At 37.2% G+C, this 26,368-nt stretch overlaps 1 protein-coding gene across 1 annotated transcript; it reads right to left on the bottom strand.

The window, feature by feature from the left end:
- Window positions 1–402: 402 nt before the first annotated feature.
- LOC114281941 (nucleotide/nucleic acid binding protein) lies at window positions 403–15,327 on the bottom strand. Its single transcript, XM_028224521.2, has 15 exons — window positions 15,188–15,327; window positions 14,960–15,067; window positions 14,754–14,868; window positions 6,643–7,409; window positions 6,383–6,514; window positions 5,420–5,509; window positions 5,181–5,304; window positions 4,451–4,774; window positions 3,532–3,596; window positions 2,991–3,165; window positions 1,903–2,007; window positions 1,714–1,815; window positions 1,475–1,648; window positions 847–978; window positions 403–767 (listed from the first exon to the last, which is right to left on the bottom strand). Coding segments are annotated over exons 1-15 (2,586 nt in total). The 5' UTR covers window positions 15,190–15,327; the 3' UTR covers window positions 403–596.
- Window positions 15,328–26,368: the final 11,041 nt, after the last annotated feature.

The following is a 26,368-nucleotide window of genomic DNA, read 5'->3' as shown; positions in this document are numbered from 1 at the left end:
TGCTGCCTCCTCAAGAATTTGCACGTCTTAGTGTCTTATGTTGTATGTCTGTCAAGGTTTGTCGCGTTTCATTTGATATATGGTTGTTATATTGACTTACTATCAATGCCTAAAGTCATTTATGAAATTCACTGTTTTCATTTACAATCACAGTAGAAAAACAATAAAGTTTTGTAACAAAATCATTCTTGCTATCTATTTTTTAAAATAAATGTGATACGATAATGTAACTACCGACATCCGATTAACTTGATTTTTTTAGATGAATGACAATCTCCTTTCAACTTTCCTTGTATGTAGACTTACTCCCCCACCAAAACTTGTTTGTTCAATTTGAAATCAAAAAAAGTAATTTAGCCACCAGCAAGGAAAATTAAAGGGAAAGAAAAGCTCAGGGCCATGGAAACATAGAACTCAATTTTTAACATTTCAGCTGACTCATACATGATCCACTTACATTCTACCAGCACCCAACATGGAAAAATGGGGCCAACTCAACATATAAAATAAGGGGAAAGCAAAAAACAAAAAACATATATTATATAAGGACACATGAGAAACATAACTCATATAATACATGAAAATATTTTGAAACATTAATTAGCAATCCTTTCAAATTTAACGCTCCCTTCATCCAAGACGGCCATGTGTTTCCTTTTCTTTGATAACTTGGTTGAACCTAACCCATCTTGCCCATCACTAAACTGAGCAGCTGTTCTAGCCCGTAATTCTTCCAAGGTCTCACCTTCCTTTGCTCTTTCAAGAACCTGAAAATTACAAGGCAGTTATAGATATGGTAGGTGGGGAGGTAAACATGTTTGAAGTTTTGGATAAAAATACACATACCAGATGGCGACCGTACAGATGAGTGTTTGAAAGAGCTTGAAGTGCATTATGTGCCTCTTGCTTTGTAACATACTCCACAAAAGCAAAGCCTCTGTGGTTTCCAAACCTCATTGGCAACCTCAAGCTTTTAATCTGCACAGTAACAAGAAATATGTGTTTATATTTCAGATATGCTTTTAGTACACAAAAATGCTAATGTTAAGTATTGTGGTTGTATGTTCTTTTGTACTATGTTTGTTGGCTGTATGCAAGTACGAAATGGGAGGAAAACAAGTATACAACATTTGTACGATTTCCTCTTAGTATAATAAGTAAGATAACACCGTTAGTACTTTTATTTATCCAATTAAAACAAACATGGGAGAAGAATGGATTATATATCCCCAAAATTTAGCCCCAGCAACCAATCATGGCCTAAAACTACTAGTAGGGTGCCCGTTTGTGAATGTTATTTTCCAGCACTTGCACTTCGATCTTCATGGGTTGCTTAGAAGATCTACACTACTATAGCTTCCCAACTAAATTGTATCCCGCTAATCTTGACCATTAATATTATTGATGTTAAACCAACAAAGGGCTAATTATTACTACTTACAGCCACTTATATTATGCAATAACTGAAATTTACCTGGCCAAATGGGCTGAACAGCTGTCTGAGATCTTTCTCTGTTGCCTCAAAAGCTACATTTCTCACAATTAATTTTGTTGAACTCCGATCCTTGTCAACATTTTTCCGTACTTGGTCATCCTTCTTAGCATGACAAAGTTGCAAAATGAGAGCATGCCCATCCAAAACAGTTCCCTGGAAGAGAAGGAGTGTTGGGTCAAATCTTATGCAAATGATGTTCATTAAGCAGGATATATTACCTGTAAATCCCTGCAAACATTTGCTGCCGTTTCAACAGAATCAAGCTCTAAGAAACCAAAACCCATTGAGACATTCTTTCCATTTTTCAAGTGCTTCTTCACCTGCACATGGACAGAACAGAACGGTGACTACAGAAAAAATTGAAGCTCAATAATAATGTGGTAAAGGTGCTTGGAAGTAGAAATTACCCGGACACTAAGGACTTTTCCCTCTTTGATTTGTTCACTAAAATACTTTCGCAGTGCCTCATCAGATGTTTTAAAGTTGAGGTTCTTCACAAATAATGAACGTGACTGCAGCACAAAGGACAACATAACAGCGAACACGAAATTAGGATGGCTATATACTCCATAGAACAGTAGCAGGTACTTCAGAGCATGCACATAAAAGGCCGGAATAACTCAAGCAACAGCATATATTCAATATGAACGTTGTCAAAGAACAGAAATACCAAAGGCCTACAAACTATAGATCCATTACGTAGCAGTTGCAAAGCTATACTATCATTTACTATCACTTCTCATTATTAATAATTAAGAAGTGTATTTCAAAAGTGGTGGAGTATAAATGTTTACTGTGACAAATGATAACACAGATAGCTTGAGTCATGAACAGGTTGGTCAAGTAATTAGGAAGATGAAGGTGGAGAAGAAGATTGAAACCTGTACTAGCCTTCAGAAGAGAGATCTCATCAGTTCAACTATTCAGGAGAGATGAGATTTAGGAAGATAAGATAAAAAATTAAAGATTAAAAACTTCTAAAAAGGAAAGGGAGCTAAAATAGACTTCATTTCGCGGCTAACACCTTTTTTGTTATGTTCATGGATAGGAGAAAGTTTAGAGATAAATATCTGGAAGTTCAATCTACTGCAATAATTGGGAACGCAAATGGTGATTTATGGAAACCAATGACAGATAATGAGAAAACACTCTTTTTTTTTTTTGCGGAAATGGCACATCATTGAGGCATTGCAGGGGTTGGGTGTGATTTTATTTTTATTTTCCTAGGGTGTTCTGAGTGTTGGACCTTTGTACTGTCATTTTTTTCTTTCCTTTTTTCAGTTGTATGAGGGTTATGGAAACTAATGACATATTTTGAGGAGTGTCTAACAAGTCTTGCTTTCTTTTCTATTTATAAAAGCCAATGACAGATAATGAGAAACACTTCCTTTCTCACTGATTAAAAAAAATGACATAACATCTAATCAAGAAAACTTATTCAGTAAAAGACTAAAACATGGGAAAATACGAAACAAACTAATGTGAATTATCAAACCTCAATTCTTTCAGGATCAATGTCAGCATCTGCTATTCCTTCCACATGTTGCTCTAATAATACCCTCTTGGCCTCATGCTCACCAACAATGACAGTATTTTTTGCATCATCAACAAAAGTGAAATTTTGACTAAGAATATCACCAGGTGCCCATTCCAAATACAGTGGAGCGTCCCTATGTTAAAATGAAGAAACACGATTCAACTTCCAATACCATTTCACCTAAGTAAGAAATACCCATGATGAAATAGGTAGTAACAAAATTTTAATGATAAATTGCATAAGAAATGGGGATCTATTAGACATTCGATTTGAGAAACAATAAAGTAATCAATTCTCAAAGATAATTAAATAATAATGAGGTGCCGGGTTGGATACTTGGGATCCTTGCCAACCTAAGACAAACCAGACCGATTGCTATCTCTGATGAGCTAGGATACTGACATGACAAAACATTTTCAACTACCACTATAGCTTACCAATTGAAATTGCTAATGCGAAACATTATTAATGACCAAAAGAGAAACAAAGACGAACTTACTTGTAACGTTTGTATGCTAAACCTCTGAAAGCTGCACGTGCCTCAGCTGGTTCAAGGAAAACAACCTGAAACGTCATGATCAATAAAAATATTAAGAAAATTCAGATATTACAGTTTAACAATCAATACAAGTAATTTCAATTGGTGCCGCTGGTTACTGCAATTATTTACTTAAATGATCTTACATTACAAATTATAATGAAAAAGAAAAAAAAGAAACATATGAAAGGAACATAAATTTTCAAGACACAAGGAGAAGAAAATCCTTCACCCAATTTAACTAAACTGAAACAAAAAATGAGAAGGAAATTATACCAAGGGCTTTTAAATTCTAGAGGGCTACCACACAACATAACTTATTCACATTAGGACAAACAAAGGCCAAGCATGGACCATTCCAGGCATTCCAGCCAAAAACCTAATGATCTAATATCTAACTTTCATGGATTCATTTCTCTTTCCCTTTGCTTGTCACCTTGTAAGCATCAAAACAAAGATCTAGCTTACATTGCATTCATGCACTTCCCAGAATACCCTCACATACTCAGAAGGCTTCCACTTTTCTAATTACGAACAACCAAAACAACCTCCAAGTTGATCCATCCTTAAAGATAACCCATTGTTCATCTCCCCATTAAAAAAAAAAAAAACAGAAACCCTAGGAATGTTGTGATGAAAAGCCTAGTTCCCAAAAGGGCGATACCATGCTGAGAAAGAATAATGTGTCAAAACAGATAAGAATGTACATAACCTGGATTTAGAGGATGACCAGTTTCCCAACAGAAGATACGAAGGCTAGAAACTCAGAGAGCTAACAAATTAAAGGAACTAATAACAAAAGCTAAATAAAAGCTGTGTTGAATATGCAATTTTCAACCCATAACAATTAGAATGATAGCATGACAGGCAAAATGCATACCAAAGCCAATGTTCGTGTTGGAGGGAGAATAATTTTGTCCAAGCTCCCAAATTTGCCAAACATCTTAGCCATTTCACTTTCAGAAGAACCGTAAGGCAAGTTCTTCACTAATATAACATGGTTACTTCTCTTCGCACCATCAGTTCTCCCACTAGCAAATTCTTCTAATGAGGCTATGTTAACTCCTGAATTTACAAGAGCTTTTTTTGTCTCTGCAATTACTTGAGTTTCTCCCAAAGCAATACGGACAGCAAGATCATCAGCTTCTCGGTCAAGTAGATCACTTTTACTTACACCAAATTTTCTAGCAATGTTTTCAACCACCTATTTACAAACAAAAGACAAAATGAAAATGAGAAAAGCAGAGCATGACATGAGGAAAGTGCATAGAAGCAATTAAGCAGAGTCAAATAAGAGCTACAGATTTTTCAATTGTGCTTGATAGCATTGAACATGCAAAGTCAAAATACTACAAAATGTGCCCATTTGCTGACCTTAGCTACAGTAACAACCAAGTATAGACACCAGTCCACAAATGAGAACATTCAAATTCGTATTTTGTTTCAAGTCCAAATTGTTGTGATAAAGAAAGAAGGATATAAGTGACACTTTGAATCAACAATTATTAATCAGCAACACCCTGCAATTGTATTCAATTATTGGAAGCGGAATAGAACAATATTTTTAATAAAATTATATCCAATACTATAATAAAAGACTTGAAATGTACCGTATCTGGGCGCATGAACAAACTGTTCCATGCTTGTGTATTTCCACTGGCTTCAGATGCCTTCCGCTCATCCTCCCTCCGTTGCTTAAGTGTTTTTGAAGATACATTTGCAGAAGCATTGATCCTATAAAGTGAGCGAAAGTCAAATAGCAACAGATCATTTAATTGAAATGAAACTATACAGTCACGAACCATGCAAACTGAAAAACAAATGAGAAAAAAATCTCAATGTTACTTACTCTTGTTTCTCAGAGTTATTTTTTTGCTTTGCTGGCATAATATGCAATAATCTCCCTTGAAAAATTGAATTGTCCAACTCTTCTAATGCTCTGAATAAGAAACCACATATCAATTATTCTTTCAATAGAATAATCCCAAAAAATAAAAGAAGGCAAAAGCGAGGAAAGCCAAGGAAATAGGATTTAAATTTAACAATGTCCACAAACTCTTGGATTTGAAGATGAGGGCCGGGTATGGAGACAACATCCAAGGCACGCGTCACATCACTACAGAGCATTTTTGTAAATTGAAAAACCAAAAGAAACTCTTGATTTTGAATTAAAAGGATGAGGCAATGAGGAAATTCTAACTTGTGTCCTTTCCTGAGATTCTCTTCAAATCAAAAGGAACTTTTCGCTTCAAAATCAAAAGCATGCTTTGATTTTTTATTCTAGAAGTTCCTTTAATTTGTGTTTTCTAATACTTATGCCTTCACCAGTTGACGCGTGAGTGCAAAACATGCACCCTGAATGACGTCTGTAAACCACCACTTTTTTGGTGAACCTCACGGAATTTTCACCCAAAGAAAAAATGTCAGCAAATTATCAAGACCCAGAGCTGTTTGCACAGCATAATAGGAGGCCCGAACTCAAAAGACTGCAGGAAATAAGAACATATATAACAACTTAAGAGCCTCATATTCCGTCCCTAGACACTGAACAACCTCAACAACCAATAACATTGTAAGCAAAGATTATTTATTAATTATTAACCATCGTAATTATCTTTTATGTATGAACCTAGCAACCCTCGTAATCAAAAACAATGTTAGGAATCCGCATCATGCAAGCCTCAAAATCTAAGGAATGATAATCAGGGGAATTATACTATATAAGTAGAGCACCTCAGAGCAAACTTCTACGACTGAAGTGGGAGGACGTTACAAGGTACAAAACTAGAAGCTTAAGCACATAAACAAATACCTAGCTACAGATTCTGGAAGCGTGTAAACTACATAAGCAAATCCTTTTGACCGCTTTGTATCTTTATCAACAACGAGATGAACCTGGGAAACATTGCCGATTTTGCTAAAATGCTCTTCCAGCTCATCCTCACTGGATTGGAAGACAAATCAGAATATACAATTAGCAATGGTAACAGCATCTTAAATCAATTCATTTCACTGCATAGGAAAAATGTGTTGCAGAATATGCACTACAAAAGGAGGAACATAGAAGCATACGTTGCAGTATATGGAAGGTTACGGACAAAAAGACGACTAATCTCTGAAATTTCTTTTTCATCATCTTTCAAACTCGACGATGGATCACCCGAATCAATCATCTCATGCTCAGAATCTTCATAAGAGTCCTCTTCAAACTTCTGTTCAGAAGCTTCTCTTTCAAAGGAATCATGCTGTACCTTAGGATCTACTTTCTGAACATCTCGGCGCACATCACTTTTCTTCAGAGAAATGTTTCCCACACCATCTTCGTCACTATCGTCACCATCATCCTTGTCATCACTACTTTCTGAATCTGACCACTCTGTCTGTACTCTACTTTTGAAGTAATCCATATCTGAGATAACTTCATCACGAGCCATCTTATTTGATTTTTCAGCTACCTGAGCATCTAATGACCCATTTTCACTTTTATCAGTTTCATCTAGCTCATCCAGCACTTGAGCCAATTTCTGTTTGCCTACCTTTTTTATTTTAGTGTTCTTGTCACCACCTTTTCCATTTTGCTCATTAATGGGAGCTGTCAATATGTCATTCGCCCACAATTTTGACTTGACACGGGGCTGCATTACCTGCAGGAACTCCTGAAGCTGAGGGTCATCACTTCCACTGTCCATTGTACTAATCTTTTTTTCTTCCTTAGAACTTGCAATGCCCACACTTTTGGGACCAACTTTCTTCACCTCCTCAGTTACTGTCTCTTGCTTCTTCAAGGAATACCGACTCCATGGACGAGGAATATCTGGATCCCCCACTTTACGAGCAATCTGGTGATAAAAAAATTAGGATTACTTCCAACATACTATCTTAGAACCATCATCTAAAGCGCAATGAGCTTTGTAATATTATCATATTCAAAGTACGCAAATGGATATTGCTAGTTCTCATGCTTCAAAAATGAAATCATTTTATATGGACAGGCATCAAAGCGATTTTGCAGACTTAATCAAAAGAAGCAAGCAATTGGGGTGTATTAAGTCATGCTTAATGTGCCGTAAGCATGACTTAATCTGCACGCCTATCCCCTGTAAATCAAGCATCCAATCTACTAGATACAGAAAGCTACTAAAATTAATTCGATTCCCAATTTGAAGAAAAAAACCATTATTTTTGGACATGTCTTCGTAATTGCAAATTTGCAATGGTGTGGGTATTCAACTATGAAAAGGGCATAGGCAGACAGTTTGTGCCTAGACGGATTGATTAGGCCAAACTGTTATTACTAACTACTAATTAAAAATAACTCAAGCAGTGGATTATTAATTCAGTTTTCCAGTTCAATATAAATCAATTCATGATAAGCATACCACTCAATACCGCAATAATAAAATAAATCACATGAACTAAAACATCCCAGGAACACCAATCCTCACATAAAACCTTCCCATTTTTACAAATGAATTAAAACCAAATACTTCTCTTAGTACATATAAGTTAGGTTTCCTAGGTCTTGAGAACTCTAGAGAGGCTAGGGATGCTCAATGAATATCTTAGTTCCAATTGAATTGAAAGAGAGCTACCTATTTATGTTTTTCCAAAGCCCATTTTGGCATAAATTCCATACGTCCTATCTAATGCAGTATTTTTATGCTTGAGATAGGATCAGAGCACACAATGCATTTCCCTCACCACTTCATTTTGTCTATGAAAATTGCCACCACACTTGAGGACTTGTTTGATTGGGCAGATTATAGCATGGATTGGGACTATTAATCCACGGTACTCACATTCCAATGTTTGGTTGCAATTTTTATTATCAGGGTTAGATTCTGATAGGACATTTTATCCAACAAAATGGCAGATTTTTTAATCCTACAATTAATAATGCAAAACAAACATATAATTGGGATTATATATTAATGTAGGGACATAATTTTTGAATGACAACACGTGGCCGAGGTGACACCGAAGTGTCGGCCGAGGTGTCACGTGTCTTGGTCATGACACCGAGATGATCTCTTCCCTAGGCCGAGGTTATCTGCAAAGAAACCGGAATCCGGGATAAGCGGATAAGGGACAGGAGTCCTAGAATGGGAGAAAACTTCAGTTTGGATATAGATAAGACTCTTAGAGAGTTTATCTCAATCCTACTGGGAGTCCAAGATTAGCAATAATCCTAAGTCCATTGAAGTTAGGCTTCTATTGGGATTAGGTAAGTGTTGGCTATAAAAGAGAGACACCCCCATGGGTCTAAGGTATGCTTTTTATGCTTTGGATAGTGAATTAAGCACTTTTGCTATCTTTGAGAGATAACTGACTTGATCGTTGGAGTGTCCCCAGGTGGACGAACCACCGCCGGAATCTCTTCTTTTTGTGACAAGTCGTTCGGGCTTAATCTATTCTGCCAAGTTGTTCAGGCTTAATCTATTCTGCCAGTGTTTTCCAACTGAGTGTTTGATTGGCAGTGTGGTTGGAAATTGACACACATAATTTGGCGCCGTCTGTAGGAAAAAAATGAGAATAGATGGCTAACGACGGACAGAAAGAGAAGGTTGGGGACGACACCCCTACTGAGAGTGGGAAACATATTGACCTTGACGTCGAAGAAGACAACTGCAATGAAGAGACTCGTGATAAGAATCACGGAGGAAAAGATATCGGCCAGGAGGGCGGCGTATCGAAGAAATCGGACCGGAGCGGGTATTATAACGAGGACGACCTCCAAGTATAGAAAGATAGATGCCTGCGAAGGGACGACGAGATGAAGGGAATGGCGGACAAATTGGCGAACCTGTAGACGGTTGTCAATTTCATGATGCGGAACAACGTCATGCAGCCATCGTTCTTGCTACAAGATACGCCGATTCTAGCGGCCAAGAAAGGTGCCCAGAAAGGGGGGCAGAAAACGGTTCCTACAGTCCCTCAGCATGGTGGGACCAAGGGACATTCTCACCGGTTTTCGCGGGAGGTCGTGCATGGAGAATCCCAAAAGACACGTCGAACAAAAGAAACCTACACCAAAGAACATCGGGATGTTCAGGGGAAGGAACTCTGTTTCGACACGACCAATGGAGGGAGGTCCAAAAGGACTCACAATGACAGTGGAGGTAGTGCACCAAAGAGGCTGAAATCTGGAGATAGCTGAGCTCCTGGACGAACCAAGGAGAATCTGAGGGATTACCTCCAGAGAAAGCGACAAGATACCGAGGTGACCTCTCCGGTCAAGCCGAGGACGCCGTTCTCGGTAGAGTTGGACAAATTTGAGGCCCCGAAAAGGTTCCACATGCCGAGATTCCAGATATACGACGGTAAGTCGGACCTGAACTTTCACGTCGGCTTGTACCTGAACTCGATGGCATTATACACCGGGAATGAGCCATTGCTCCGCAAGGTGTTCCCCTCGTCCTTTAGGGAAATTGCATCAGACTGGTTTCACAAGTTGCTGAAAGGAACTATGAAAACCTGGAAAGGCCTACCCGAGATGTTCATGGCCAAGTTTGTGACAAACAAACTACAACCATTAAGGGTGGACTCCCTGATGGCCCTGAGAATCAGTAAGGATGAAAGCCTTAGGACTTATGCCAAGAGGTATTACGAGGTGTTCAACCGAATACCAGGATGCAACCAAGAGGTGGCGGTTGTGTCCTTTAAGAACGGCCTGAAAGATGACTGTCTGCTACGAAAATCACTGGCAAAGACACTGCCAAAGAGTATGGAGGAACTCATGGATAGAATAGAGAAGTATGCAAGGGCCGAGGAAGACACGCCGGGGACAAAGGCGTCAACACAAGAAAAGAGAAACGGCTTGCCAAAGCGAGACCAGGGTAACACTGGATACAGCAAGCAAGAGACAAGATTAAGGGCTGCACAGGCAGTCACAACTGATCCCTCCAACCTAAGTGAGCAGATTCCAGATTCCAGAAAACAAGATCTCGGCCTAGATGATTAAGTCCGAGAAGAGAAAAGCTTAGCCTAAGTTAAAGACTTTTTATATAAGGTCCACAAAGAAGTAGGTGGAAGCCATGCAGGGGGCAGATCCCTTGCCTATAGAGCAATATCGCAGAGATTCTTTTGGCCTTACATGCAAAAAGAAGTTGAAACCTATCTAAAAAAGCGTGAAAATGTTGTTGAAATCCACCTGCTACGTGCTAGAGAACAGCAATTCGGCTGAGAGCATACCAACAACAACTTGCTAGGGCTTACAACAAGAAGGTTGGCCCAAGAGAGTTCAAGGTTAGGGACCTCATCCTGAGAAAGGTTGTCGACAATAAGACGGATAATAGGGAGGCCAAACTTGGCCCAAATAAAATCATCTCGGTTGCCGGCAATGGGGCATATCGACTGAAGTAATAATAAAGTGCTAGTTTGATTTTTGTGAATTTGAAATCTGTACGATAGGACCGACCAGTCCTATGACGATGTTTCTGATTGAAACATGACGAATAACTTAGACTTATTATATGGCAGAGTTCCTACTTGCATATAATAGAGTTGAACTAAGTTGGCGATACTTCTGATTGAAACATAACGAATAACTTAGACTTATTATATGGCAGAGTTCCTACTTGCATATAATAGAGTTGAACTAAGTTGGCGATGTTTCTGATTGAAACATGACGAATAACTTAGACCTATTATATGGCAGAGTTTCTACTTGCATATAATAGAGTTGAACTAAGTTGAATTAACCTGGACTTGCCATATCGGCAGAGTCAAACACAGATTGAAACTAAGTGCACTTGGGAAAAATTAACAGAAAAACCAAGGTTGAGAACATCGGCTAGTCTCTGTTTAAATATAGACTTCAGCAACGAGGTTAGAGCCACATGCTTAATGAGAACCCAAGTGGAACTTAAGTTCACATTAGGGGGCAGAGGGCTGGAGAATGATGCTTGGGAGTTGGAATTTTTAAGCCTAAATCGATTTAACACTTGTTGAAATTTTAAAGAAAAATTTACAAGTTGAAGTTAAACTGAGGTCATGTTTAACACTTGTTGAAATTTAAGAAAAATTTACAAGTTGAAGTTAAACTGCGGTCATGTTTAACACTAGTTGAAATTTTATGAAAAATTTACAAGTTGAAGTGAATCCGAGGTTATGTTAAAGGAAGATTGGTTTAAACGCTTGTTGAAATTTTTCTTAAAGTTAAGCCAATGTTGTATTGAAAAGAAGTACCTATGTACTTGCCGAAATAAATGGATAGTGGTTTAACCAAGGTATTCCACCCCGAGGAGGTTGCATAGTTAAGGTGTACATTGAAGACATGCAAATTATTCTAAGTATAGAATCATGCAAGAGTAAAAAGAAGACAAACATTCAAAGCACTTGAAAGGGAAAAAAGTTGTATATGCATTCAGATAAGGAAAGAAGGCACCTCGGCCTGACATTAGAGAATGATTGTTTAGATTACAAAAATGGCATGTCGGCCAAATTAAAGCTTGCATTGTTTCAAAAAGTAAGAAAAAGTACAAGGTACAAAGAAAAACACAGACTGATAAAGGAGGAAATAGTGACTCACAGAAGAAAAATGAAGCCGGTGTTGAGTACGCCGGAGTCAGATGATTGCAGCAAACAGAAAGGATCAGCAAAAACCTCGTCGGAGGAGGTGAACGTCGGTGATTGCAGAGACCTTTAGAGCTTGAAGCAATAGGAGGATTAGAGAAAGTTAGAGAGAGAAAGCTTGCACGAAGACGAAGATGCAAAAGTGAAAAAACAGAGAGAGAGAAGTGATTTTGATCAAACACACGAAATGGCAGCAAAACCGCATTTAGTGTGCCTAGGACGACGTGTTTGTCAGATGGAACATGCAAGTGCGATGCGACTTAATGGCGCGTGTCAAGCACGGCTCAGTAGGGGAAAGACGCGTGGCAAAAACGGTTGAGTTGTTGTGCATAACAGCTCATACGCGTGATGAAACTCTTAGAGTTCTTAATTTAATGGAGCAAGACCTCGGCTAGGAGGACGATCTTGGTTGTGAAACTTGAACAAAACTTGGTTTTTTGGTTCTAAGGCATTGATGAAAACAGACTAAGTCTTGGTCATATTTGAGCCGACGAATGATGATCTCGATAATGAAAGATAAAGCGAACTTAGCCGATGTGCTAAATGAAAGGAATGATATACGTTCCATCCAAGGTTTTAAAAAGCGGCCGCAACCGTTACGTAACGCCGTTACGTAACGGTTGTGGTGGTTACCGCCACCCGTTACGGCCGCTTTTGCAGTGTGATTGAGATTCACAGGTGTGTTGGCCGTAGCGGCCGCTATAGCGGTCGTAACGGTGCCGTAACGGCCGTAACGGCCTGTTACGTACCGTTACGTAACGGTTCTGAACTGCTTCTTTAAAAAAAACATTAAAAAAAAAAAAAAAAAAAAACTGAAAATAGGGAAAAGGAGATAGAGAGAGAAGAGGGAAGATGAATAATATGTTATTGATTTGTTGAAACTGTAAGACCTATAATATTCTATTCAGCTACTATCAGTCAACCATTTTGTTTGTATGTATCTATCTATATATTATTTGAAAATCATAATAATAATGTGGTCATTATCGATTTGGCTTGATTAAAATATATATATATATATATATATATATATATATTTAGACTCTTATTTATTCTCTTACTTTTGTCTTGGTTTATCTTATATATAATAATTAGTGATTGATTTTTTTAGAAAATATCTAGAAAACATAAACACCTATAATTATATATTAATAGATATTTTACACATGTCAATTTTTATTAGTTTATTTTATTTTTATTTATAGGTTATCCCAAAAGAGAATGAATATTCAACTAATCCAAACCCCCCCAAAAAAATTCTTTATAATTTATTTTTTAATTTTTATATGATTATATTAGCATGTCTAATTTATTTTTTAAAAACTATTCAAGTTAAAATTTGCATATGCTTCTACAAGTATAATAATTAAAAAATAAATTTATACGTCTAACTCTAATAATTTTTTTTTTACCACAAGTGTAATATGGATTTATGACATATAAAGTCATTAATTAGTAAAATAAAATGTAAAAAACTCAGTTTATAATGATTTAAAAATATGAAATATATTGAATCATACTTAAAAATTTATAAAAATTGATCAATATTTATTTTAAACCCCAATAAATATGATTATGGAAAAAAAATATGCGTATCGGTAAGTTTTTTTCAAATTGTGCGAAAAATAAAAAAATTCACGGTTCCGGTTACCGCAACCGTTACGCTACGGCCTTTACACCCCGCAACCGCAACCGCGGCACCGCCACCGTTACAGCGACCGCAACCGCTTTTCAAAACCTTGGTTCCATCACCTCAGGATGTCGAGGTAATAAAACCTAGGGCGTCGGGACATAATTTTTAAATGACAGCACGTGGCCGAGGTGACACCGAGGTGTCACGTGTCTTGGTCATGACACCGAAATGATCTCTTCCCTAGGCCGAGATTATCTGCAGAGAAACCGGAATCTGGGATAAACGGATAAGGGACAAGAGTCCTAGAATGGGAGAGAACTTTAGTTTAGATAAAGATAAGACTCTTAGAAAGTTTATTCCAATCCTACTGGGAGTCCAAGATTAGCAGTAATCCTAAGTCCATTGAAGCTAGGCTTCTATTGGGATTAGGTAAGTGTTGGCTATAAAAGAGAGGCACCCCTATGGGTCTAAGGTATGCTTTTTATGCTCTGAATAGTGAGTTAAGCACTTTTGCTATCTTTGAAAGGTAACTGGCTTGATCGTCGGAGTGACCCCGGGTGGACGAACCACCGCCGGAATCTCTTCTTTTTGTGACAGATCGTTCGAGCTTAATCTATTCTGCCAGTATTCTCCAGCTGAGTGCTTGATTGGCAGTGTGATCGGAAATTGACACACACAATTAACATGAATGAAAGGGAATTATTTATTTCAATAATTCAGCTAGTTAACCAATCATTCACTAATCTCATGGATTGTTAATCCTCTCACTATTAATCCTACTAATCAAACAGGGCCTAAAATCTGGTAACAAACTATAAGGTATATATATATATATATTTTCATCATTGTTTCTCAAATACCACTTAAGCTAACAGATGGGTTTTTTTCCTCTAAGCTATAAGATTGTAGCAAAATTGTGGTAAAAAGTTCTGATTTTTATATAAGAACCAGGACTAAATTGAGTGTACACACACACCTCACAAGTAATTCTGTAAGTATCCATATATGAATTGTTGAAATACTTGAGAGCTTCTTCAGCTTCTTGCACAGTTCGATAACCCACAAACCCAAACTGCCTACTCTTACCATCTCTGAGAAACCCAAAAAAAAAAAAAATTAGAGCATTCTATTGAAGCAAGGAAACACACATATACACATATATATGTATAAAGGGTTTGATACTTGGTTCGCATGAGCTTGGCATCCGTAACTTCTCCTTTCTGAGAAAATAATTCTCTGAGCCGATCCTCAGCTACGTACTTTGGCAAATTCTTCACGCATATTCGAGACCTTTAAGCCAAACCAAAAATAAAAAAGTGAATTTGAGTTTGGAAATTGTAAAAATAGGTTTGAATCTTCAAGAAAAAAGAGAACTTGAAGTGAATTGGAGATGAAGATGCGAATACTCACATTGGTCTTTAGGTCTGAAGAGAGTCGGAGATTGAATGTGCAGAGAGAGAGAGAGAGGGAGAGTTTTGCGGCAGAGGAGTTTAGAGAAGGAGGACAGAGAAGCGGGTAGGGGAGATTAGGGCGGTTATTTGGGGTCCGAATAGTTGCTGAATCCGGTTACTTGTCCATTGAAGCGGGTTAATGTGACCCGATTCGTTTTGTTTTTATTCTTGATAAATTGCACAAACCTCGCTGGAAAGTTTGAAAAAAAAAAATTTATTGATAAATCTTATTTACAGATGTTCTATCTCAATAAGTTCGTTAAAAAAAAATTATAATTTAATTAGTCTTATATATTTATATTTTTTTTGATTTATATTATTTGTTGAACTATTATACCCTTATATCTATTGTTGAATATGTATTACATAGAAAAAAAAGATGGCGCACTCTAAGTTCCATACACAAAGTTCAAAATCCATCTAGTCTCAAAATAAAACATTTGCACCAATTAATCCTACATATTTTTAATTGTTACTAAAAAATCTTTTTTTTTTATAACTTTAAAACGTTGCTACATCTCACAATCGTCAGACTTCCGTCAAACGGTTACTGAAGATTTGCCAGAATATTCAATATTATCAGGAAGTTGTTGGAGTATCGTCGGAAGTTCGCCAGAGTGTTCTGAACGTCACTGGAAGTCGCCAGAATGTTCGTTGAACGTCAAGAATATCATCAGAGACTCACCGGAATGTCTAGAATATTGTCGAAAAAAAAATAGAGAAATTATAGTGAAAAATCATAGCAAAAAATATTGAAAAACTGAAAGGGAAAAAAAAATAACAACAACAAACAACAATGGAAAAAAGTATATATTATTTTTCAATTTTTGTAGGGTTTAAGCAAATAATTTTCAATATTGATCAAACTGAAAAATAAGTTTTGAAATTGTAAAGTGTTACAGTTTCAAAGTATGATTCTATTAAGTATTTATTCTTATTAATCAAACTAGAAAACATATTATGAAACTGTAAAATTTTACAGTTCTAAAAAATGTTATGAAAATTGTAAAATTTTACAGTTTTAAAGCATGATTCATTTCAGTACCAAAAAAAATTGAAACTATAAAATTTCACAGTTTTCACCGCTTGTAACTAAAACTTAAAAACAACTTATTTAGAATTTGAAAATTTTCTCCATTAAGATAGGAAAATATAAGTGTGTAGCAGAGAAAAGGTAAAAAAATTGAGAAATTGAATGAGAGAAACATATATAGAGAGAATATTGTACTTCGGCAACTATTTTTAGTTTAAATCTATTCAAATCTCATGTAGATTTACTCAAATCTGATGTAGATCTACATCAGATCTGAGTAGATCTATTAATATTCTTTGCGGAAAACTCATCTCTTTCATCGTTGGTAAAGGTGAAGTAAGAAATCGATGGTCAGTGGTTGTCAGTGAACCCCAAACAATGATGGTCATCAGTCGTCGCTGATTATATATTAGAAAGAGAAAGAGAGTAAGTAAGGTATGATCGCCGGTCACCGAAAATCAGGAAGAGAAAGAGGTAGAGAAAAACGAACATAGAGAAGAATGAAGAAGAAAAATACGTAGTGGACTTTTGAGAGTATTCAAAAGGTTGTGGGATTAAATAGACTTATCATCTTTTAAATAAAACTTTCACTACAAGAAAAGGGATTATAAAACATAGAACGTTTTGCGACGGCGCGGTCCCCATCGCAAAAAATGACCTTTTGCGACGGCAGTTTAAACCGTCGCAAATAAATAGTTTTTGCGACGGCAGTTGTACCGTCGGTAATAGACCTAGACAAAAAGTGTGATAAATACGAAAGTATTTGCGACAGCACTATATACCGTCGTAAAAAGAAATTTTTTGAGACGGCAGAAGTTTGCGGTTGCAAATATTGGACAACTTGCGACGGCAAATGTCCGTTGCAAAATAAAACGGCGTCATTTTTATCTATTTTTATTTATCATTTGCGACGGTGTAAATGTACCGTCACAAAAAGTAATAAACAAAATTGTCCCGCTTCTCCTATTGTTTGGTGCTCGATGATTTCGATCCAAAATCCCTAAATCTTTGAAGCATATTTTTTTCCCCCAAAATCCCTAAATAAGTGAAAAGCGACGAACGGTGACCAGGCTCAATCGTTGTCGACGACGGCTTGCGGTGGTGCAACGACGGCGTATTACGGCTAGCAGTGGTGCGGCGTCTCTATCTTTCTCTCACACGAGCTCAGTCAATCTCAAGCACTCCTTTCTCACTCACTCAGCGTATGCTCTCTCTCTCTCTCTCTTTCTATATATATATACATATTTGGTGGGCCGAGGTTTGAACAAAGCTATTTCGGGTTGCCAATGTTTGTGGAACACGATGAAACAGAGTTGTTTTGGCCTGGAAGTTTCCGGCAATTTTTTTGTAGTGATATATATATATATATATATGATATACATAAATTAAAGTGTAAAATTTCGTTTAACAACATGACTTTCAAACTAAAAAAAACCAGAAGTTACTAAAAAAGTGAATCAGAAATACCAGCCATTTATATTTTTTTGATTATTTTCAAATGTATTAACCTCTATTACAAAAAAAAAAAAAAAAAAAAAAAAAAAACTAGAAAAAATAATTCGAACATAAATTTTGTAGCTATTTGGGTTTTGGGTCTAGACAAAATTCGAACATAAATTTTGTAGCTATGGCTCCAGCACCAAGAACAAATTTGTCTTCGCCTGATCTGACATTAAAGCTTTAACTTTGAATTCTCCACATTATTTTTCTGCCAAATTTGCGTCTGAATTTCATGTAAATTATTTAGTGTTGCATTATTTGATGTAAATTATATACATATATATGATGTAAACCTGGACTTTAACTTTAAATATGTATTATATATGATGTAAATATGTATTATATATGTCTCCACATTATTTAGTATTGCATTATTCATGTAATTTATTCATATAATTTTGATTCATGTAAATTATTTAGTGTTGCATGTGACAAAAATATTAATTATAGATTTATGAAAAATACTATTTATAATTCTGAAACTATTAGAATTTCCCTATTGAAATGTGTTAGAAAATTAATTTTCTATTCTTTTTTCCCCTATTTTTATTGGGGTTTTTTTACATATTGAAATGTGTTAGAATTTTGGAAATGATCCTTGTTTTGGCCTGTTGTGAGGTATGCGATTGAGTTGAGAAGGTCAGCTCTGTAATCTTATTGGGCACAGTATATTTCATCCCTGTGTTCTATGTGTTTGATTATTTGTCTGAACTATTGGTTTTTTTTTTTTTTTTTTGGCCTAACATTCATAAAAGGTGTGATTGTGGGTGTAGAACCATTTGATTTTGACTAGATTGAACTAATGGAAATAGAAATAGAAATAGATGAGACAAGAGAAACCGACCTAAGTCTAATTGACTAATTGATTTTAACTAGATTGAACTAATGGCAATAGTTTAAAGGGGTAATTATTAAAATTGATAGTTCAGGTAAAGTGGTACAAGCATGTAAGAAGGCAAAGTGAATTTTTCTAAAGAATATATAAAAGTCATAAATGTGTTAGATCCAACCTGTTACTGCAAATGACAAATTAATTTTATCAGACTTAGGAAACTGGATACATGACATCAATTCATTTTAGATCCTTAAAAATTTAATGGATAGCTATATTCATTGCTATGTAATGGAAGTGTACTACTTGTTTTAAGAGATGAGGGTGTAATTATTTTTGTCTGCATTTTTTTTTTCCTGGCTCTTAAAGCCTATGATGTTCTGTGCACCTCTTGATATTCTAGACATGTTGAATTAGTGATGGAATACTTGGTGTATTGCAGCATTTTTATGTCCCACGTGTTGTTGTATAAGTATTTCATTTTTTATGTTCTCCCATCAAATCGGTAAATAACTAACTGGGATAAGACCACCTACTTATTTGAGAGCAATTAGATGGATAGGTATCATAGTGCATGAATACGTAGGTATTATATTTGGAGTTACTTTGATGAGATATTTTTGTGGATGTGTGCAGAAGCGATATTTGAAGGAAGTACCGATGATGGATAAGAGTTGGATTGATTTGCCAAATAGGATGCCGAGCGAACACATTAATGGGATTGATGAATTCCTTGTGCTTGCCTACACCAATAGGGTTGAAGGTTCGATGATCAGTTGTCCGTGTAGGATATGTGAGAATCGATACCATCTTGTACGAGAGGGTGTACGGGAGCATCTGATTTTGATGGTTTTTTAAAAAAATACAAACATTGGATTAATCATGGGGAATCTTACGTATCTCTGCATGGTAATCGAGAGAATGAAACATTAGCTAATTTAGACATTAGGGATGATATGATTGGAATGATACAAGCAGCTATGGAAAATCCACATGCTGGTACAAGTGTTGAGAGTAATGAACCACAGGGACTTGATCCCCATGCATCTGAACCCCAGCTCGGTCCAAATGCAAAGACTGCAAAGTATTTCAAACTTTTTCAAGATGCACAAAGTGAATTGTATCCGGGTTATCAGAAGTTCACATCTTTGTCATTCATTGTTCCACTTCTACATTTGAAGGTGCTTAATCAGTGAACAGACAAGTCTGTTGACATGTTGCTTGAGTTATTGAATGAAGCGTTCCCGTTGGGTGTGAAACTCTCGAACTCATATTATAAAGCTTAAAAGGTCACAACAGATTTGGGCTTCACGTATGAGACGTGGGATGTATGTCCCAACAGTTGCATGTTGTTTCGAAATGAGGACGCCAATCTTGATAAATGTGTCATATGCAACAGTTCTAGATGGAAATCAAATGGTGATGGTGGTTCAAATGGTCCTAACAAAGGTGGCAAACGAATAGCTGCAAAACAGATGAGGTATTTTCCTTTAAAACCAAGGTTGCAGAGGTTGTTTATGTCATCTAAGACGGCCAAGTTAATGAGATAGCATGCAGAGGAACGAACTAATGATGGTGTCTTTAGGCATCCTGCTGACTCCCTTGCATGGAAAGATTTTGACCATCAGAATATTGACTTTAGTAATGATTGCCGAAGTGTAAGACTTGGCTTAGCATCTGATGGTTTTAACCCATTCAGGATGATGAACATAGTTCATAGCACTTGGCCTGTTGCGCTCATTTCATATAACTTGCCGCCATGGATGTGCATGAAGCAACCATTTCTAATTTTATCCGTACTTATTGACGGCCCGAAAAGACTTGGTCACAAGATTGATGTGTATATGCAACCGTTGATTGAGGAGTTGAAAGAACTATGGAATGAGGGTGTGTCAACATTTGATGTATCAACAAATCAAATGTTTCAAATGTATGCAGCTTTACTGTGGACAATTAGTTATTTTTCTGCATACGCAAACTTGTCAGGATGGAGCACTAAAGGCAAATATGCATGTCCTTGTTGTAATAAAGAAACTACATCGTGTTGGTTGAAGCATAGTAGGAAACAATCATACTTGGGTCATCGCAAATTTTTACCTAGTGGCCATAAATTCCGAAAGGATAAAGTATCATTTGATGGTAGTCGGGAAGTCAAACTCAAACCAAAATTGTTGTCTGGAACTGAGATGTTGCTACAATTAGAATCTGAGGGTATTTTAACCCAATACAAGAGGGATGACCTTAAGGAGAGGCATAGAAGACAAGTAAAGAAGGAGAAAGCTGGACATCGCACCCATAGCTGGAAGAAAAAGAGTATCTTTTATGAATTACCATATTGGGAGCACAATCTAATAAGACACAACCTCGATGTGATGCATATAGAGAAGAATGTTTGTGACAATGTGTTGTGGACAATATTAGGGGTTGCAGGAAAATCGAAGGATAGTGATAATGCTTGGCGTGATTTATAAGATATGAATATTAGAAAACCCATACATTTGCAGTTAAGAGGGTTGAATAAAACCTATTTACCACTAGCACAATTCACGATGACCAAGGATGAGAAAGATTTGTTCTTGAAAGTGTTGAGGGAAGTAAGAGTTCCCGACGGGTATTCATCCAATATATCACGTCGTGTGCGCTCACATAATAGAAGTATTGGGGGTCTTAAGAGCCACGATAGTCATATTCTAATGCAACAACTTATTCCATTGACTATTCGAAGATCATTACCGAAGAATGTAATTGAACCCTTAATTGAATTGAGCAATTTCTTTAGACAATTGTGTTCCAAAGTGAATCGTGCGACGGATTTGCAATATATTCAAGATTGTATCGCTGTAACACTTTGTCATCTAGAGAAAATATTTCCTCCGAATTTTTTTGATATAATGAAGCACTTGCCTATACATCTAGCTGATGAAGCATTATTGGGTGGAGCGATTCAGTTTCAATGGATGTATCCAATTGAGAGGTATCTTCTTACTTTGAAGCAATTTGTGCGTAATAGAGCTCATCCTGAAGGATCAATTGCTAAAGGATATCTTATGGAAGAATGTATGAATTTTTGTGCACAATATCTCAATGATGTGGAAACCAAATCTAGTCGACCCGTGAGGAACTATAGTGGTGATGATAATTTGGGTCATGCTATTGGTGAAAACATAAGCTTTTATTTTGATAATACTTCTTGGGTACAAGCTCAGCGGTACATCTTATTCAATACAAGTGCGGTTCAACCATTCATAAAGTAGGTTAAGTCACTCATTCAATATTTTATTATGTTTTATTGAATATTGAACCAAATTTTTTGTATTGATAAATTTTCAATCTACACAGCAAACACCTTGAAGTACTTAAGCTCAAAATGCCTCGTGTCGACGATCATCAGCTTCGGCGTGAACATTTTGAAACTTTTCACATTTGGTTCAAGGAACATGTATGTATTTAAGTCTACAGATTCTAGTTACTTAAGTCGAACTACATTTTAAATTTTACATTTTTGTTTTAAATAGGTCCAAACTTTGCGAAGGACTACTGATGTCATATTTTCTGAAGAGATTATTCAATTGGCAAATGGTCCTCATAACCTGGCAAGGAGGTTCAACGGGTATATACTGAATGGGTTTCGGTATCGAGTAAAGGCCATGGATGATCGTCGAGCCACACAAAATTATAGTGTAGCTTTGAAGGCAGATACCATAAGTTATGCTAGTCGGAAAGACAAGAATCCTCGTGTGGGGTCTATGTACTATTATGGACAATTGAAAGATATTGTTGAGATATGATATTCCAATGAGAAGAAACATGTGTTGTTTAAGTGTGACTGGATCGACAACATTCACGAAAAGAAAGAAAATGTCTTCAATTTCACGTTGGTGAACTTCAATAATTTCTTGTACCGAGATGATCGAATTACCAATGAACCTTTCATCTTGGCGTCCTAAGTAGAGCAAGTTTGGTATGTTGCAGACCCGTTACAACCTGACTGGCAAGTGGCGGTGAAGATGTCTCAAAGAGGTTTATTTGATATGAGTTCGACTAATCCACAAATCGAGCCATATATGAGCCAACAATTGGAAGAAAATATAATGCTTCGTGATGAAGAAGTTGGTTGGGTGAGGGAAGCTGCAGAAGGGGAAACAGTTGATGTTCAAATAGGCTGATATTTAATCAACATCAGTAATTCAATTAAGGCAAAAGTTGTAGTTAATCATCAGTTTCTTAATTTACTTTGTCTTTGTAATTGTATTAGTTCAATTAATGTCATATTATAGTTGATGACAAACCATTGTCTATGTTTCTAATGTCAATTAATGTTATATTACTTGCAAATTATTATGGGAAGGAAGAGGAAGCCTGATCATCCCCGGCGCATGATGTCCGATGTGGTACATAACAGGACATCAGTAGCACCACCATCAGAGGAGGCATCACATCGGCCACCATTGGAGGGGCCATTAGTGCCGCCACCATCTGACCAGCCATCGCAGCGACCACTATTACTGGCACCACCATTAGAGGAGGCATCCCAGTGACCACCATCAGAGGGGCCATTAGTACCACCGCATCGACCACCATCAGTGGCACCACAACAGCTACCATGTACTCAGCCTCCACGCCTACCATTGGTGCGTCCACCATCAGTGACACCACAGCAGCTATCATCCCGACTACAGTCATCAGCTTATAAGCCATCCGTAGGTATATAAATTTGCTTTGATTTGTATGAAAATTATTTAAACATACATTTATTTATTCTCATTATATATAACTTGTTTATTCTCATTGTATTTTGCAGACCCTTCAACTTCTTCACAGCCCACCTCAGGTATAAGAATTCGATTTGTATTCACATTATTTAAATTTGCATTTGTTTATTATCATTGCATATTGTTTATTGTTATTGTATCTCGCAGGTCATGTTAGTTATTTATCAACCTCGACTAGGCGTGATAGAGGATGTGCCAAAGGCATTAGGGAGTGGGGTACTGATACAAAGCTGGACATACAATTTGATGAAAATTACTGCCCAATAGGGGATAACGTGTCTAAGTTAACTACTCAACTTGGCATTATTGTGCGGAATGGTAACATTGTTCCTCTTACTTTTCTTGACTAGAACAATGTGCTTGATGATATTGTTGATGCTATCTGGAAGGATGTGAAGGTAAAAGTATATTTTAGTCCAAAAATTCAAATTCCAAAATTGTGTTATTATTATTTAAACTTTGAAATTGTGTTTTATAGGATAATTTGAATATATGTCCAGAGGAGTACAAGCCAATCAGCATGAAAAAATGCAACAGGATATGGAAGGATCACAAGAATAAGATTAAGGCTAAGTATTTCAAGCCTAGAAGTTCTGATCCTAATCTGAAGGATGATGTTCCTTTGCACATTGTGCCAAGCTAGTGTGAAGAACTTGTGGAGTATTGGCGTACTTCCGATGCTGAGGTATACAAATAAGTTATATGTATGATATGTAAACATACAAATCATATTTATATACTTACATTTGTTGAACCTGTTATAGAAAATTGCAACTAGGAACGCTAAAAATCGGCGAGCTCACGGCATAGCTCATACCACAGGGCGTACTACTTTCGCTCAGATATGTCATGAGGTTTATATTTTATTGTTTTATTTTTGTATATAAAATAAACATTGTATATTTGTAAATTATTTGGATTCTAATTTTTATATTTCTAAAAAAATGTAGATGACCAATAAGGGGGAGTTTACTGATAAGATGAATGTTTGGCTTATAACACGTAGAGAAGATGACCCAGAGGTTATCCAGACCTTGGTAGTTTCCAAACACCTTTGATTGTATTTAAAGTTTATTTTTTATTTTTTGTGTGTCAACCATCTTAATTTGGCATATACTTGTATGTCTTATTCAATACACGATGAGTTTAATCGTCAACTCTCCATGCTACCTGAGGATTGTCGGACTTTGGAGGCTAGGAATGCCATTTTCCATGAGTTGATAGGTCATGACGGACATGGATATTATCGCACATACGGGAGAACTGTGCCTCGGAGAGCGGTGTATAAAGATGGTGCTGGGCCATCACAGTCAACACCCCAACCATCGACTATTATTCAGATCACCCAGTAGGTTCGTGCGGAGCTAAGGGATGAGTTAAGGGAGGAGCTGCGAGCAGAGTTCTCTATACATTTACAGCAGATGAGAGCTGAGATGATGGCCTTTGTGTCACATGGGGCGAGTGTGAATCCCAACAGACAGTTTCGATATAAATTAAATTGTTTGATAGTTCAATTTTCACACAACATTATGTATGAAATTCGAATATGATTAGCACATTATGCATTGACTATCATAGGTTCCTGATGCATCGAGTGGCCACTGGACATTTAGGGAATCTGCAAAAGACGAGAATCTATATACACCACCTCCAGAAGATTAGGTATAAAATGTATCTTTGCATTCTAAGCTAAAATGTATCTTTGCATTCTTTATATTCTAAGTTAAGAGACTTGTGGGAGAAGACGTGACTCAAATCGAGTTCCCGGATTGGGAGTTAGAGTCGAATTTAGCATGAAACTTGGCACACACGACCACCTAGGCACGACAGACTTGTGGGAGAAGAAGGGGCTCGAATCGGGTTCCCGGTTTGGAAGTTAAAGTCGAATATCACTCTAGGCAAACTACTCCTTAAGAAACTTGAATTCAAGGTGTTGACGGCCCAAAATCACCAAACGGCGTCGGTTTAGCACAAAACACGGCACACACGACCAGCTAGGCATGAGAGACTTGTGGGAGAAGACGAGGCTCCAATCGGGTTCCCGGTTTGGGAGTTAGAGTCGGATTTCGGTCTAGGCAAACTAGTTCCTTAAGAAACTTGAATTCGAGGTGTTGACACCCCAAAATCACCAAACGATGTCGGTTTAGTACGAAACTTGGCACACACGACCGCCTAGGCACGAGAGACTTGGGGGAGAAGACAGGACTCCAATTGGGTTCCGGTTTTGGAGTTAGAGTCGGATTTCGGTCTAGACAAACTAGTTCCTTAAGAAACTTGAATTCGAGGTGTTGACGCCCCAAAATCACCAAACGGCGTCGGTTTAGCACGAAACTTGGCACACACGACTTCCTAGGCACGAAAGAGTTATGGGAGAAGACGGGACTCGAATCGGGTTCCCGGATTGAGAGTTAAAGCCGGATTTCACTTTAGGCAAACTAGTTCCTTATGAAACTTGAATTCGAGGTGTTAACGCCCCAAAATCACCAAACGACGTCGGTTTAACACGAAACTTGGCATACACGACCTCCTAGGCACGAGAGACGTGTGGGAGAAAACGGGGTTCGAATCGAATTCCCGGTTTGGGAGTTAGAGTCGGATTTCAATCTAGGCAAACCAGTTCCTTAAGAAACTTGAATTCAAGGTGTTAACGTCCCAAAATCACCAAACAGCATTGGTTTAGCACGAAACTTGGCACACACGACCGCCTAGGCACGAGAGAGTTGTTAGAGAAAACGGGACTCGAATCGGGTTCCCGGATTAGGAGTTAGAGCCGGATTTCACTTTAGGCAAACTAGTTCCTTAAAAAACTTGAATTCGAGGTGTTAATGCCCCAAAATCACCAAACGAAGTCGGTTTAACACGAAACTTGGCACACACGACCGCCTAGGCATGAAAGATTTGTGGGAGAAGACGGGGCTCGAATCGGGTTCCCAAATTGGGAGTTAGAGTCGGATTTCACTTTAGGCAAACTAGTTCCTTAAGAAACTTGAATTCGAAATGTTA

This window comes from Camellia sinensis, chromosome 9, assembly GCF_055761805.1.
Source record: "Camellia sinensis isolate YWXY chromosome 9, ASM5576180v1, whole genome shotgun sequence".
NCBI lineage: Eukaryota > Viridiplantae > Streptophyta > Magnoliopsida > Ericales > Theaceae > Camellia > Camellia sinensis.
Note: the sequence above shows the minus strand (reverse complement) of the source record. Positions and strands in the feature narration are given on the sequence as shown.